At 40.4% G+C, this 14,015-nt stretch overlaps 5 protein-coding genes across 5 annotated transcripts; 3 read left to right on the top strand and 2 right to left on the bottom strand.

Moving 5' to 3' along the window:
* Positions 1-165: 165 nt before the first annotated feature.
* Positions 166-2,197, bottom strand: BCR41DRAFT_219381 (hypothetical protein). The gene is made up of 3 exons (XM_022020001.1): positions 1,289-2,197; positions 1,137-1,161; positions 166-497 (listed from the first exon to the last, which is right to left on the bottom strand). Exons 1-3 carry the CDS (start codon positions 2,029-2,031, stop codon positions 333-335), a joined length of 933 nt encoding a protein of 310 aa, XP_021884032.1. The 5' UTR covers positions 2,032-2,197; the 3' UTR covers positions 166-332.
* Positions 2,198-3,620: 1,423 nt separating this feature from the next.
* On the top strand, positions 3,621-6,505 carry BCR41DRAFT_384393 (hypothetical protein; the record flags this gene model as incomplete). Its single annotated transcript, XM_022027563.1, has 2 exons — positions 3,621-3,777; positions 4,149-6,505. 2 exons carry the CDS (start codon positions 3,621-3,623, stop codon positions 6,503-6,505), a joined length of 2,514 nt encoding a protein of 837 aa, XP_021884031.1.
* A 758-nt stretch (positions 6,506-7,263) lies between these two features.
* Positions 7,264-8,646, top strand: BCR41DRAFT_348021 (tropomyosin). Its single transcript, XM_022023205.1, has 3 exons — positions 7,264-7,421; positions 7,551-7,855; positions 8,424-8,646. The coding sequence occupies exons 1-3, from the start codon at positions 7,404-7,406 to the stop codon at positions 8,584-8,586; spliced, it is 486 nt and encodes a 161-aa protein (XP_021884030.1). The 5' UTR covers positions 7,264-7,403; the 3' UTR covers positions 8,587-8,646.
* Positions 8,647-9,067: 421 nt separating this feature from the next.
* On the bottom strand, positions 9,068-11,242 carry BCR41DRAFT_393463 (mitochondrial carrier domain-containing protein; the record flags this gene model as incomplete). The annotated part of the gene is made up of 8 exons (XM_022028564.1): positions 9,068-9,485; positions 9,621-9,855; positions 9,994-10,131; positions 10,238-10,348; positions 10,471-10,506; positions 10,627-10,678; positions 10,844-10,899; positions 11,104-11,242. The coding sequence occupies 8 exons, from the start codon at positions 11,240-11,242 to the stop codon at positions 9,068-9,070; spliced, it is 1,185 nt and encodes a 394-aa protein (XP_021884029.1).
* An 870-nt stretch (positions 11,243-12,112) lies between these two features.
* BCR41DRAFT_348019 (hypothetical protein) lies at positions 12,113-13,430 on the top strand. Its single transcript, XM_022023204.1, has one exon. The coding sequence runs from the start codon at positions 12,338-12,340 to the stop codon at positions 13,316-13,318; it is 981 nt and encodes a 326-aa protein (XP_021884028.1). The 5' UTR covers positions 12,113-12,337; the 3' UTR covers positions 13,319-13,430.
* The last annotated feature ends 585 nt before the right edge of the window (positions 13,431-14,015 follow it).

Below are 14,015 nucleotides of genomic sequence, written 5' to 3'. Positions count from 1 at the left end.
TCTTGAGAGGAATCAAAAAAACAACTCGAGAAGTAAAAGAAAAGAGAGAAATACAAAAACAGAGATGCCTAAGAGCGAATGAGCATATCTAGAATAGCGACATCCCATCGTTTAGATGCCCCTCTTTCAGCTTATCTCTTCAATCTTTTCATTTTCGATTCTCTTCATAATCGTTTTTCCTTTCTAGCTCTCCCAAGGTTTTGAGAAATGCTGTGCTCGCGCTGACGGTTGTACCAACTTTTCATCACGGCCGATGTAGTGTGGTAAACATGTTGTGGCACTCACGAGTAGAGGCTCCTCAAATCTCGAGCAGCCGTTAAGGAATAAAAGCATTACCGACACACAAAAACGGCAACAATACACATACATATTAAAGTAAAGAAAAAAAAATAAAATAAAAACAAAAGCAAAAACAAAAAGTAAAGGAAAAGCAACCCTTGTGTGCTTAATGACAACACTTGAAAATCTCCTGCTGTGAAAAATTGGCCAGAAAAGAGCTGTTAAGTTTCCGTCAATTTTGGGGCCTCCTTTTCAACAAAATCATTTGTTATGAACCTGGGAACCGGAAGGCCGCCTAGGTATACGGGCTTGAAGGGTGAGAGACTGGCTGTCAACGTGAGGTCCCTCATAGGGCAAAGACAAGAAGGCTCTTTCACCTGCCTCGGGAAAGAGATCAAGACGCGCTTGACATGTTTTTCCTGGACAAGAAAAAACATCCATTCATTCATCCATATGCCCATCTGTAAGGTACAGAGACCAGGCAGGATCCAACTGAGCCAACATCAACCGTCAAAGAGTGTCGACTTGCCCAACAAGTCGACGAAATGACCATTCAAGTGGCTCTCTGCACAGGCCATGGGGACACATGTTTTTCCATCAGCCGAGTCCCTCTCCCTCTCTCTCTTTTTTTTTTTTTTTTTTTTTTTTTACTTTTGATTGTGGTGGCGTCATTGGTTCCCAAAAAAAAAAAAAAAAAAAAAAAAAAGATACTTAAAGTTGGCCCCATGTCCTTTCTCTCGCTTTTGCTCCATTTTCATGCCCAAGATTTCCGTCTTTGCAGCAGAGTACAGAAAGAGAAAATAGAGGAACAGAAAGTACGACGAGTTGTTGGCAGAGATACACGGAAAGGAACTTACAAAAGGACGAGTCCCAGTGTGGCATCTATTCAACAAAAATATTTACCATGAGTGAGAGCTCCTAAAATGGTAAAAAAGAATTGTGGCCTGGGCGCAGACAACCTAAACTGTCCTTAGCTTATTTTAAATATCAAAAGTATAGCGGACATTACCGTTCGTGAATGCGCAGGTGCGCGACCTGATAAAACTTTTTTTCGCAACTATTTACTGAACAAACAAACATCTTATGGCGCCCCGCCCTCGTATTGGTCGATGATGTAGAATCGACGGACCCTTGGCTGCTCACAGACAGCTTACGCCAGTCGATGACATTCTGATTAGGAACAGGACAGGTAGGAGAGACAGGGTGGGTACTTGACGTAAAATCGTTGCTGAAGATAGAAGTCGACTGCATAGGGGGTATTGCTTGTTCTGAAGACGATGTGGCTGGTAGGGAAAGATGAGAAGGGACTGTTGATACTGCTGCTGGAAGCTCCAGACTAGGCAGTTGGTGTAGTGATGGTATTTTGGCATGCTTAATAAAGAAACTGGGCGAAGAAGGCACTGTGGCATTGGGATCCTCTTCATCCGCCGTTGCTCCTACCCCTTCTCTTTGTCCTCTTTGTATTGCAGAGTTGAAGATCGAGGAAGAAGTAGAGTTTGATCGTGCTATGATATGATGCTCAGTCATACCTTCAGCTGTAGCCTCGAGAGCCATAACAAGAGCATCCAGAGGGGAAGCAGGAGGGTTGGTGGAAGTCATCAACTCCCTGACAGATAATCTACGATAGTTGTCTGCAGCGTTTGTGCGAAGAGCGGAAACAGGAGAAAGGGAAGGAGAAGGATAAACATTTGGATTGGTGGGGTCAGATAGGACTTTGGTTGGCGAGCTAGTTGGAGTGGCAATAGAAGTCATAGTTTGGGAAATGTGAAGGTTTGTAAAGAAGCGAAATGAAGAGACTGCTGTTGTAATATTGATGTTATTGCATATGTGTAATGGCAACTCGCTGAAGTAGAATGAAATGATGAGCTAGAGAAGAGTCAAGTTTATGGTTAATGAGTGAATGGTTCGTTTGTTGAAGTCTAAAAAAAAAAAAAAAAAAAAAAAAAGTGTAAACAAACCAAGCCATCTTGTTGCAATGCGACCAGTGCGTGTCATGGGTTTACTTTTCTATCATCTGCCCAAAAGCCTTTTGTGTAAGAACAATTAAACTGAGACCTTTTAATAAAGACTATTGTCAGCCACAAATGCAATGCCATGCTATGCTATGCTAAGCTATGCACTTAAAAAAAAAAAAAAATAACACATTGCAGATGAACACGCGTCGCAAAATATCAAGGCACATGAGCAAAAATATGTTTTCTTTGAACGTATGGTTTGATTTACCGCATATACTCTATCAAAGCAGTGAAGAAGGACATATCTGGAAGTAAAGGCGCTTGCTCTCCAGCCTCATTTGGCTCTGGTAACTGCAGCCCAGTCCCTGAAGATGATGTAGGAAGTGAACTCAAACGAGCCCCTGGATCTTGTAAAAAATGCTTCTCTTTTGATTAATCACTGATGTTTTCAAGGCCTCAAAGCTAATAAAGTATTAAACTTAATTTGAATGACTGGAATGCTTCCTTAAAAAATCGGCTTTCAATTTTTCATGTTTGCAAAGATCTAGATGAGTCTCCTTCATAGGCTTTACGGTTTCGTCTTTCAGGAGAAATGACAACCAGAATCTTTGATTAAAAATCTTCAATAGAATACTATTCAGAAACATAGTGTTTTCCGCCTCCTTTTCACCCTTCTATCCCTTCCTGGCTCCTACTCATGATTTTTATATATGGTGTACACATGTATGCTTGTATGGTTATAGGTTGAAGAAAACCACATCCAGCGCCAACGCCCTTCTTTCGTACTTGATGGGACGGCGAATGATTCTACAATCTTCTTGACTTTTAAAAAGAATCATTGAGATGTATTTCTGGCTTAGGGCCAAATGATCCAATCGGACACTGGTTAATTGACGCAGGATAAAATCAATGCAAGGGCCTTGGACCCTTATTTAATGATCGTCTCGATGACTGCAAATGCTCCTTTTTTGTTTCCAAAGGTATCTTCATTTCCTTCTTTTGTTCTCTCATTCCAGGCCTTTTTCCTCTCTTGGTCTTCTTTCTTTTCCCTTCTTATTTTCTCTTTCTTCTTCTCAATCCTATTACCTGTGTTCCTTTTTCACTTTCCAGCTCTTCTAATGCGTATCCCATTTATTCTTCCATGAATTGCAGAGGCTGGTTATGACTTCTATCCTAATTCTTTAATTACTTTATTCACGGGTGTGGGCTTCTTTACACAAAGGAAAATTGCTGGCACAATCAGTCTTCTCCTTCCCTCTCTCTCATCACCAAATTAAAAATAGGGCCTAACCCTGTCATCAAATAAGTGCCAAGGATATATCCTAGTGAATCTTACCCACCACCGCCACACGATACAGAGACGCGGTTTTTTATAGTAAAGTCGACATGTCTGTGACATCTACTAAATCAGAACGCTTGACAAAATGGGATCCTCAAAGTGGCCCCGACCCCTCTACATTATCTCCTATCTATAGTGGCCACCTGCTAAAACTTGGGCCCAACGGCAGATGGCAATCCCGGCACTTTACATTTGACGGTGCAGGTAAATAATACCCGAGCGATTTCATCGTACCCTTGGTCGTCGTTGAATAAAAGAAATACAAAATGCATGTATATACTCATTTCCATAGCAACGATCTTTCCTTTTTACTCCGCACACACATAAAGTCCTATTTTGTGTTGGAAAAAGATCCAAGGCCCCAATGAACATGCCGCATGACCCTCGCGTTTCCTCGTCATTTATGTCAACATCATGTGGCAGTTTTCGACCCTTGAACACCAACACCAAATGGCTCATCAACATCTCTTCCATAACTGAAATTCGACTCTTAACCGTCTCAGAATCGACAATGACTACAACAACCATTGCTTCGGCCTATCGACGGTGTTTTCCTTTTAATGATACCTGTAGAGAGCTATTCATTCAAACCTTTGATGGTCGCAACACTACCTTGAGAGCAAGCAAGGATGTGGAACTGGAACGATGGTATTTCGTCCTTTCGAAAATCTGGGAATATCGACAGCGGTTAGGTAAAATTGAGGCACAAGTTGCAACAGTAGAAGCAGTAGCAGCAATGGCAGAATCACCTCGTTCAACACGTCATCTTACGGCACATCAGCAATCTAGGCGCCTATTCCAAAAATATCTGCAGAATCAGTATCAGGGATCGCAATACCAAGATCAATTCTCTGCCAATCATCATCAGCTACAGAGGACATCCACCTATCAACTACGCCATATGGATCCTATTCATAAGCAAGCTCGAGAGGGCTCACTTCCTTACCATATTCCATCTTCTGCTGGGCCCTCGGAACTTTTGCCGCAGAGGCTTGAGCGGTCTGTGCTAGAACAAGGGGAGGATGATACTATGCCTAATAATTTTTTCGCTTCATGTCATGAACCTCAACAACCTCAGCCTGTATCCGGAAACAGGAAACAATACTCTTTAGAGCGCCTGGCAACATGGAGCCACAGCCAGCAGCAGCAACAGCGACGGCAATGTCCTCCTTCACCCGTGTTCCCAGCCTCAGCGCCCGTAAGAATGGTGGCACAGCGGTCCGACTGTCCTGCTGCTTTTTTGATGGAGCCCCAGAAAGCTGCTATGATCGACAACTGGCGCAGGAGTTTGGCTGTGTCTCCACTAGTTGGAGGAGCCAAGCCTGAAGGGGGTGAAAATACGTACCAGCTCAGGAGCGAGGCGCCAGACGGAATAAGTTTGGGCGAAACTGGCGTGGATGCACGGAAACATTCAGATATTTCTTCAGAGTTGCCCGATCTGCGCATCAATAGCCACAAAACGGAATCTACTCTAAAACATTCTTATTTAGGATTGGACTTTAGTGGTGCAACCATCGTGGATGATATGCTCAAAACAGGAGAGCCGAACATCAATAGGAGGGACCCGGAGGATAATGATAACTCATACGACCCATACAGAGGAGAGCGAGCCTACATTAACAATGGACGATCGAGCAATCCTGCTGGACTAAACAAAAGCAATATTGTTAAAAAAATAGGGGTTTATTCAGCAGAAGTGACGAATGATAATATAACGGTTAGGGATAGCTTGATGACTGAGGAGGAGGAGGAGGAGGAGGAGGAGGAGGAGGAGGAACTCCCATTAAGGTCAATTCAAGCCAGGCAGCGTCCACGATGGCTCAATCCTCAACTCTCATCCGAAGATGACGCTTCGGAAACACAGCCTACAAAGCCAAGCCTTCATCCTTGCAATGCAGAGACACCTCATCGACTTCCTCCTGAGCCCGTCACACCAGATGGCACATCAGAAAGATCTTTTGGCCATAGCTACCAGCGAGCTACCTCACCGATGGTGACATCCATCTCAGAATCTGTTCTCGATGTATATCGGAGACAGCATCAGGACCCACTAGGTATTCAGTGCCTAACACCGCCTTTAACAGATCCGTCTCTTAGCTTGCATGGCTCGAGCTACTCGCATCCTTTGGTCTATGGTTCAGATGTTTCTTTTTCGAAGCTGCACACGAGCGCATTTAAACCAGCGGACAAACGTCTAGTAAAGCTCCTTGCTGATCCTCCTCTAACAACGAATGCGACAGAGCATCCATCATTATCACTTGCGAAGGATGGTGAAAATACTACTGCTTCTGCTGATATTGTTGCCGCCAGCACTGATAACCCATCAAAGAACATTAGCTTCTTGACTATTGACACAAACCCTTACAACAGCATTGCAGCCTCCAATCCAAAACTTTCTACTTTATTTCCACGATTGAAACGATCATCGGAGGGCCCGATGTCCCCCATGCTTTTTGAGCCCAAAGATACTCTTCCTTCCATACTGTTGTCAAGTTCAGATTCAATCAATGCATCCTCACCTCTTCCTTCTACTACCATACATAAGGGTTTTGATTGGCAAGAGCAACAGCCTTCGCCATCTTGTTCTATCTCGGTTATGTCTAGTGTAAGTCAAGTGCCTCGATTGAGTCAATCGCCACCATCTCACTGTGTCCATCCTCACCAACAGCGCCAGGTCAGAGTAGAACGTGAGGATGGTGATAGTGATGATGATGAGCCCTTGGGTGTGACTCTCTCAAGACAACAGGGTCTCTCACAACAGACTCCTTTATCACAGCGACGGCGTCTGTCGACTACAGGCCACATGGGCCATAGAGACAGTGTCCATCATGACTTTGATCATGGTCATGCTAATAGTAAAAGACGACTATCATTGCCTTATAGACGACTCACTCACCACCCAAAAAATAATGAGGGCATTGCATTTTGCTAAAAAGTAAAAATAAAATAAAATAAAATAAAATAAAATAAAATAAAATAGACATTTTTAGATCCGAATAGGTTTATTAAACAGTTAAGTGTTGAGATGTATATAGCATGATAAACTTGAAAGTTATAATTTTGTGTAGGTGTAGAAAAAGGCCTTTTTTTTCGGGACCCAGGGCATAATTGAGAGTGTGGTCTTTCTTTGTAAGTGAGCAACGACCCAAAGAGAAATGCGAGAGAAGAGAGATTTTTTAAAAAAAAAAAAAAAAAAAAAAAAAAGAGAGAGAGAGAGAGAGAGAGCGGCTCTTGTTCATCCTATCGTCTCTTTGATCCAGCAAAAGGCTTGAATAAAAAGTTTAAATATAAAACAGGGGAGAAGAGCTTTTATTTTTTATTTTTTATTTTTTATTTTTTTTATTTTTGATCATGGCTATAGATAACTTGCTCATATAATTGTTGCATGTAGATCGTAATAGACTGCCATGCTTATGTGTCTAAATGCTTAATAAATAAAATTCATTGGTGTCGTTTTGGTGTTAATTAAAAATAAAAAAGAACGCGTGCCAATACATCCTATGCATTGACTATGGTATTCATAAATCATAAAATGTGTACTGTTAGCATGAGAGAGCACCAACAGAACGCATAGACATTGAACAACATGTAAAATGTGTGGAGTGAATGTCATGTGTCTTTTATGAACAGACGCGTTGCCTGATTTTCTTTCTCGAGGGGGTTGGTTGACAGGTATAAATACAGTCTTCTCTCTTCCATACTTTCATAAAACTCTACTATTTACTTCTTTCCCTAATAATAATTTTCTGATTCTTTAATCCATCTCCATCACTCCACCCACCCAACACACAACCTCATTTCATTCTCATCAAACAACTCATTAGACAATCATGGACAAGTTCAAGGAGGTAGAGTAGACATCATTTCTTATCCTGAATCCATTATTATGATTTGCTTTTCTTCTTCTTTTTATTATTGTTGTTATTATTTATATTCTCTTACGAAATACTGATAATGTCTCTTCCCCACTCTTCCAGAAACTCGCTGCCCTTCGTGAGGAAGTCAACGCCGCTCTTGCTCGTGCAGAGACTGCAGAGATGGAGGTCAAGCGTCTGAACGATGAGATTAATGAGAAGGACCATCAGATCACATCGTTGCAGAACAAGGTGACATTGACAGAAGCAGAGCTTGAGAAGGCAGAGAACAAGATTGCAGAGACCAAGCTCAACTTGGATGAAGGCGAAACCACCAAGACCGTAGGCGAAGGTCTGGCCAGAAAGGTTTCTTTGCTCGAGGCCGAGTTGGAGACCGCTGAACACAACCTCCGTGATACTACTGAGAAGTAAGTCTTTTATACAAATATATTTTATCTTTTTTCAGGGGTTGTTTGGTGACAGAGAGCGAATAGGGGATGGCGTAGTTCCTGTTCACCTTATTGCCAATCGTATCATCTTCGCAATGGATTGTTGTGTCGTCCATATCGCATGATCCTTAGACCCACTGTCAAGCTCTTTCCTCCCCTCCCCCCTTGGTTATTATTATTATTATTTTTTTTTTTATTTCCATTTAACAAAAAAAAAAAAAAAAAAAAAAAAAAGAGCATCGCACTTTTTTTTTTAGCTTTTTTTTTTGTTCAACCTATTTGTGGAAGTGGAGAGCAGGTCCATCTTTTAATCTGGCATAGAATACGTGAGCTAGATGGGACCAAGAGAAGAGCTAAAGAGAGTTCAGAGAAGGTTTTGACGAATCATCGACATCTATCTCGGCTCTCTCTCTCTCTTCATCCCCTTACTCGCCACTTTTATTAAAACTATTATTATTTTGCGAAGTTTTTTTTTTTTTTTTTTTTTCCCTTCCTACATTAACTAACTCGCCTTTTTTTTCTTTTCTTTTTCTTTTTCTTTTTGCAGGCTCCGCCAAATGGACATTAAGGCCGAACAATTTGAGCGCAAGGTGCAGCATTTGGAGAATGAGCGTGAGACCTATGAGCGCAAGATTGAAGACTTGACCTCAAAGTATAATGGAATCAAGGCAGAATTGGATGAGACTCTCAAGTCACTCGAGGACATGTAAACGTGGAACATCCCCAATCATTTTTTACTTTTAATAAAGAATAATAAGAAAAAAAAAAAGGCATGAAACTCTAGTGTCGTATTGCATGTTGAATATGACTGTCATTATAATATTATTACCGAGTTTTTTTACCCAAATATATTTCTAATGCATCTTATCTGATCGTCCTATTGGCAAAATGTACATGTATGACAATAAGAAAATAAATAAGAAAAGGTCAATGGAACATGGTTCTCAGATGGACTTTAAAATCAAATGACAACACCCACAAAGACTAGAGCTAGAAAGATGGCTAAAAGCTGTTCGTTTCATGTATTAAGAAAAAAAAAAAACGAGTCTACTGTTGTACAATATATATAGAATGTGAAGGTTCGAAAGATACAAAAGCCAACACGAATTGGAAAAGTCTATGAATAAGCTAAGTAATGATAAATCTAAAGTGATCTAAAAGAAACAAGGAATAAAAAAAAAATAAAAATCATCATGCAGAAGAAAAAGTAGGGGGTAGAATAGATGAAACGGAGGTTGAGGCTGTTACAGATGATGCTGATGCTGATAATGCTGACGATACTGATGATGCCGATGATGCCGTTTTTGCTGTTGTGGCTATTCCTGCTGATGATTCAGAGTCACCCTCAAGGCTTTCCTTGATATACTCGTATGCAAACAGATATCCAATGCCTCCTGGAATTGATGCCATAATCTTGGGAGCCATGCCCTTAAAGAATCCACGGATACCTTCCTCTTTAGCAATCAATTTGGCCATGGACCACCAACCCTTCCTCAACTGCTCAGCTTGATCTTTATGAAAACTATCCAGTAACTGTAATCGGACACGGACCATATCAAAGGGAGAAGAAACCACGAGCGACATCACAGATGCGTTTAATGCCGATAATCTATTACGGGGGTGTTTTGTAAAATAATAATAATAATAAAAGAAGATAATAAGTATCAGCCAATAGACATTATAAATACAACTGAAAGAATAAATCAAAGCGGCAAGGTTTTTTGTTTTTTTTTTTTTTTTTTACCCAACAATGATCATGTTATTCTGAGAGAAGCGGTTTTTGGCGAAAAATCCATCCGGGTTGCCTTGCGCAATCTGTTTCTGCTCCTGAGCAATGAACTGATTGAATAGTAGCTTCTTAGTCGATTCATATCCTGCCCAATGCGTGACACTTGAGGGCGTGAATGCCATCAGAGTAGCCATGAAACCTTGATAATATCCCCGAATGCCGTCAGTCCTGTAGATTGACTTGAATATATCTTTTTTAAAGAAAAAAAAAAAAAAAAAAAAAAAAAAAAGAAAAGTCAACGCTTTTGACTCTATGATTCTTTTCAAGTCCATGAAACTTCAACTTTTTGCTCTGTAGGAAGAGAAAAAAAAAAGTATGCAGCCATTACCTATGCTCGTCATGTGTTTGCCGCCTTTGGCTTCAGATTGTACACGCAACCGCTGAGAAATGATATCTGTTGGCACATAAAACAGTGCTGACACGGCCTCCGCCAAGAATCCTGCAGTTCCAGCAACAGCAATCTCTACTCGGAATGAAGAAAGTCAATATTAGATTTCTTTTTTTTTTTTTTTTTTTTTTTTTTTTTTTTTTTAGGAAAAAAAAATGTGCAAAAAAAAGACTTCAGCTTTTACCTCTCATGGCGCTGTTTGAATTATGGCGATCAGGAAATTCACGCTCAATGACAGTCGTAGCGTGCTCATAAACACCAAGGTATACAAACTGTGAGGGTAGTGAAGTCAACACTAAAAAGGCATCCACCGAATAATAACAATAGCAATAAGGATGTTGTTAGAAACAGATCGGTAGCAAAAGGAAAACACCTGTTTTATAGATCAGGACGGGCCCGAAGATCGTCTAAACTTACAGAAAGGACCAAGACCTCGGAACAACTTTGTTGGACCTATATAATATGCATATGACTAATCATGTCAATCAACTTTATTTTTTTTTTAAAGGATAATTATATGAGAATAGACCATTCAAAAGTGTAATGTTTTTCTTATGGTTTTGGTGGCTTTACCTTCAGTCCTGGCAATGTCGCGTAAAAGTTTGAAAGTGGATTGAGGTCGGTTCTGATTTTAATGAGAGATCGAATGATAGTCAGTTTGATAACAGTTAGGGCTGTCAATGTCATTAACTTAACCTTCACTATACAAAATAATCTCCACTAAAAAAAAAAAAAAAAAAAAAAAAAAAGGAATGTAGGGGTATGCAGAGAGCTAAGAAACAAACATTACATCTTTGCTGGCCTGCATTCTAGTTCTGGCAACCTCCATGGGCCACGCTATGACGTCTACAAGGAAATGATGTTCATAATTGATATAAAAATATTAACAGAGGAATGCTTGTCAACGACCAGATCGCCCAATGTAAAAGAGGAGGCCCAAGCACCCACGAGGGATAGGATCCGCGCAACAACATGTTTCTCCTTTTTTTTCAGACAATTTTTTATGCCACCCAAGCAATTGATCGAAGGAGAAACAATTATAGACTTTACCGAGGCACATGAAGACACCGGTGCCTTGGAACATGTAGGCAACTACGCTAGAAGGTCCGAGTGTAACCTTTTTCTGAACAGGATATGCTGCCGCATTTTCGGCTAGCGCGGCTGTGACAGGATTGGGTATTGTAGTCATCTCGAATGTAGACAAGCGTGAAATTTGCTCCGCTTCGGTTGATCCGTAATTGTAAGGGAAATGAGAAAGGGGAAGAGGAGGGAAGAGAAGCCTAAGGGAGGATTAAATGAAAGAGAAAACGCAATGTGTGCAACTGTCAAAACAGAAGAGCACTGAGACAAGGTCTAATGGATCCTTCGACCCCTGAAGAATATGAAAAAAGCGAGTAAAAAAGACAGTGCAAGAAAATCAAAAGCCAATTGACTGAACGAAAGGAGATCGCATTCAGATTGTAGATGAATATATTTAAAAAAAAATAAAATAAAATAAAAGGAAGGGCGATTAGATGCAGGAGAAAGGTTGAATCAAAGCATTAGAAAGTTTACGATGTAGTTCAAAATGTGTAATTTGCCATTTCGGGACGCATGTCGTTCAACAACAAAACTTTTGGACACAAATGCAATTGGCGACTGAGGGAGATCCAACATATAAGCCACAGCTCTAAATTAAGGCAAGACAGGGAGATGCCTTTAGGGAATGTAAAATTATTATATATTGCATTTGTAGATAGTTCTGCATATACAGGAAGATGACATGGCGCGGCAGCTTTTATTATGAGACTTGTTTAATAAGGCTTGCCTCTGATAAATATTATCCCGTTTCGACCCACATGGAAGAATTAGTAAAATAAATAAAATAAAATAACGCAACTTTTAGTTGGTTGGGGCGTCATTATCATCATCGTCCTTGGACCTGTTTGCTGATTTTAGGACCATTGAAATAAAAAAAAAAAATCGGGCCAACCAAATAGAGTAGACAACGATGCGTTCATTTGCCTGTCTTAAATAGCAGGCTGCATCGATTGGGCGTGCCTTCCTTGCATACCAGTGTCCCTTTTCGTTTCCTAACAATCTACTTTTATATATACCCTTCTCTTTCTCTCTTTCTCTTCTTTTTCCTTTCTTAACTTCTGTTTTTCACTTATTGCCCTTCATTTTTAAAGAAGTAGAAACATCTCATTGCCCTTCCTTCTTCTTTTCTTTCAGCTCTCTTCTTTATCCCACCCTCCACTTCCTTTTTTTCTCAAAGGAAAACAAAAAACAGACTATCACCATCATGTCGTCAGCGGATGTTATTGTTCCCTCCACAATTAAACCCAAGCGTGGATTGGCCTCTTTTAAGACCATGTTCAGCTCAAAGCGACAGTCCATTGCTCAAATACCTGGTTCAGATGAATCCTCTTCGCCTTCACCCACCTCGGCTCGCCCGTCCTTAGAATCTACCATAGATTGTCCTACTGCTGGTGTAGAGACGTCCTCTCAGAAATTCGCCGGCTCCGTCCCCTCGCTCTTTGGTTCAAACCAGAAGCGAGCAATGGAAAAGGCAGTAGAGAAGGAGAAGAAGGAACAAGCCAAGCAGGCGATTCAATTGAGTACTATTGATGAGAAAGGTGCCTTCATTCCTCCTACTCCTCTGGAGAAGGGCTACAAAGACAACTTTAGGGACAATGATGAGGATTACTTCCAAACAATCATTAGTACTCCACCAGAACGAGTTCGGACATTCCTATCGACAGAGTCAACTATCAGTCCAGGCATGTTCTCTTCGCCTTCAAGCAAGATCAAACGATATTCTCTACCATCATCCTTCATGACTACAAGCCAACAACAGCAACAACCTATCTCTTCCGAATTCATGAGCGTGGATCTGACCACACCAGACCTGGGCTCTTCTCCTCCACCGCAAGTGCCTCCGAAAGACAAGCACTACACTGCATACCAAGCGCAGCAACAACAGCCCAAGAAGAGGAACAACACTGTCCACATTGCATACTTGACAGGGACTGAGGACCTGAGCGAGGCTCTTTCAGAGTCGATCAGCTCCCTCATGCCTTCCGTTCCATCTTCACCATCACACGAGGTGCCAGACTTGATGGATGATGATGACTCTGAGATCTCTTCCTCTACAAATCCTTCCCCAAGACATTCGACTGCATCATTGCAAGATGATCATTCCTATGATCGGAGCCCTGTCAAGACCAAAGTTGAAGGAATGAACGACTTGATCCTTGGTGGCCCATTGCCGCTTTCGTCTTAAAGTTCTTTCTAGGTCTCACTTCGACCCAAAAAAGGCCAAGTTTGGGAATCCTCACCCAACATATCCATTATTTTTGCTTTATCTGATCTGTACCTATAGCTTTTTTTTTTTTTTTTTTTTTTTTCTTTTATTCCCCTCTTAATCCATGTTTTTCTGTAGTAGTAGTAATAATAATAATAATAGTAATAATAATTATAATATATATAATTCGTAATATCGTTCTTCCAATGTGCACAACTGAGACTTTTTAGTTTCTCATGGCATTCTAAATCTTTATCTTACATTTCTAAAATATACATTTATATCATAACTTTTTTTTTTTTTTTTTTTTTTTTTCTTGACTTTCTTTTCCTTTTGGCCAGTCATCTCAACAGAAAAGAAAAAACTCGGTTTTTCTTTCTTTCTTTCTTTATTTTCTTTTGACAGTTTAGATCGTTGCATGGATATTACTGCGCTTGTGGTTTGTTTAATTACAATACAATGATGCATTTTGTGGGGTGCATTAGAGACAACAGTAAATAAATAAATATTATATATATACATTAATATATATACATTATACATGTGTAAATGCCATGTTTTGTATTATATAAATATTTAGATTTGTATTATTTATAATACGGTTATGATCAAACCACGTTGTTTTTTATTCTTGGCAAGGTTCAAGCCTCCTTCACCCATTCACCCATACTATCCT

This window comes from Lobosporangium transversale, assembly GCF_002105155.1.
Source record: "Lobosporangium transversale strain NRRL 3116 chromosome Unknown BCR41scaffold_7, whole genome shotgun sequence".
Lineage (NCBI taxonomy): Eukaryota > Fungi > Mortierellomycota > Mortierellomycetes > Mortierellales > Mortierellaceae > Lobosporangium > Lobosporangium transversale.
The sequence above is the reverse complement of the archived record's forward strand: the minus strand, read 5'-3'. Positions and strand labels throughout refer to the sequence as shown.

Coding starts and splice junctions, on each gene's coding strand:
- BCR41DRAFT_348021 (XM_022023205.1), top strand. Junction 7,856..8,423: donor CTCCGTGATACTACTGAGAA/GTAAGTCTTTTA, acceptor TTCTTTTTGCAG/GCTCCGCCAAATGGACATTA.
- BCR41DRAFT_219381 (XM_022020001.1), bottom strand. CDS start 2,031: ATGACTTCTATTGCCACTCCAACTAGCTCGCCAACCAAAGTCCTATCT. Junction 1,162..1,288: donor CACCTGCGCATTCACGAACG/GTAATGTCCGCT, acceptor TTTGTTGAATAG/ATGCCACACTGGGACTCGTC. Junction 498..1,136: donor ACACTGGGACTCGTCCTTTT/GTAAGTTCCTTT, acceptor GAAACTTAACAG/CTCTTTTCTGGCCAATTTTT.
- BCR41DRAFT_348019 (XM_022023204.1), top strand. CDS start 12,338: ATGTCGTCAGCGGATGTTATTGTTCCCTCCACAATTAAACCCAAGCGT.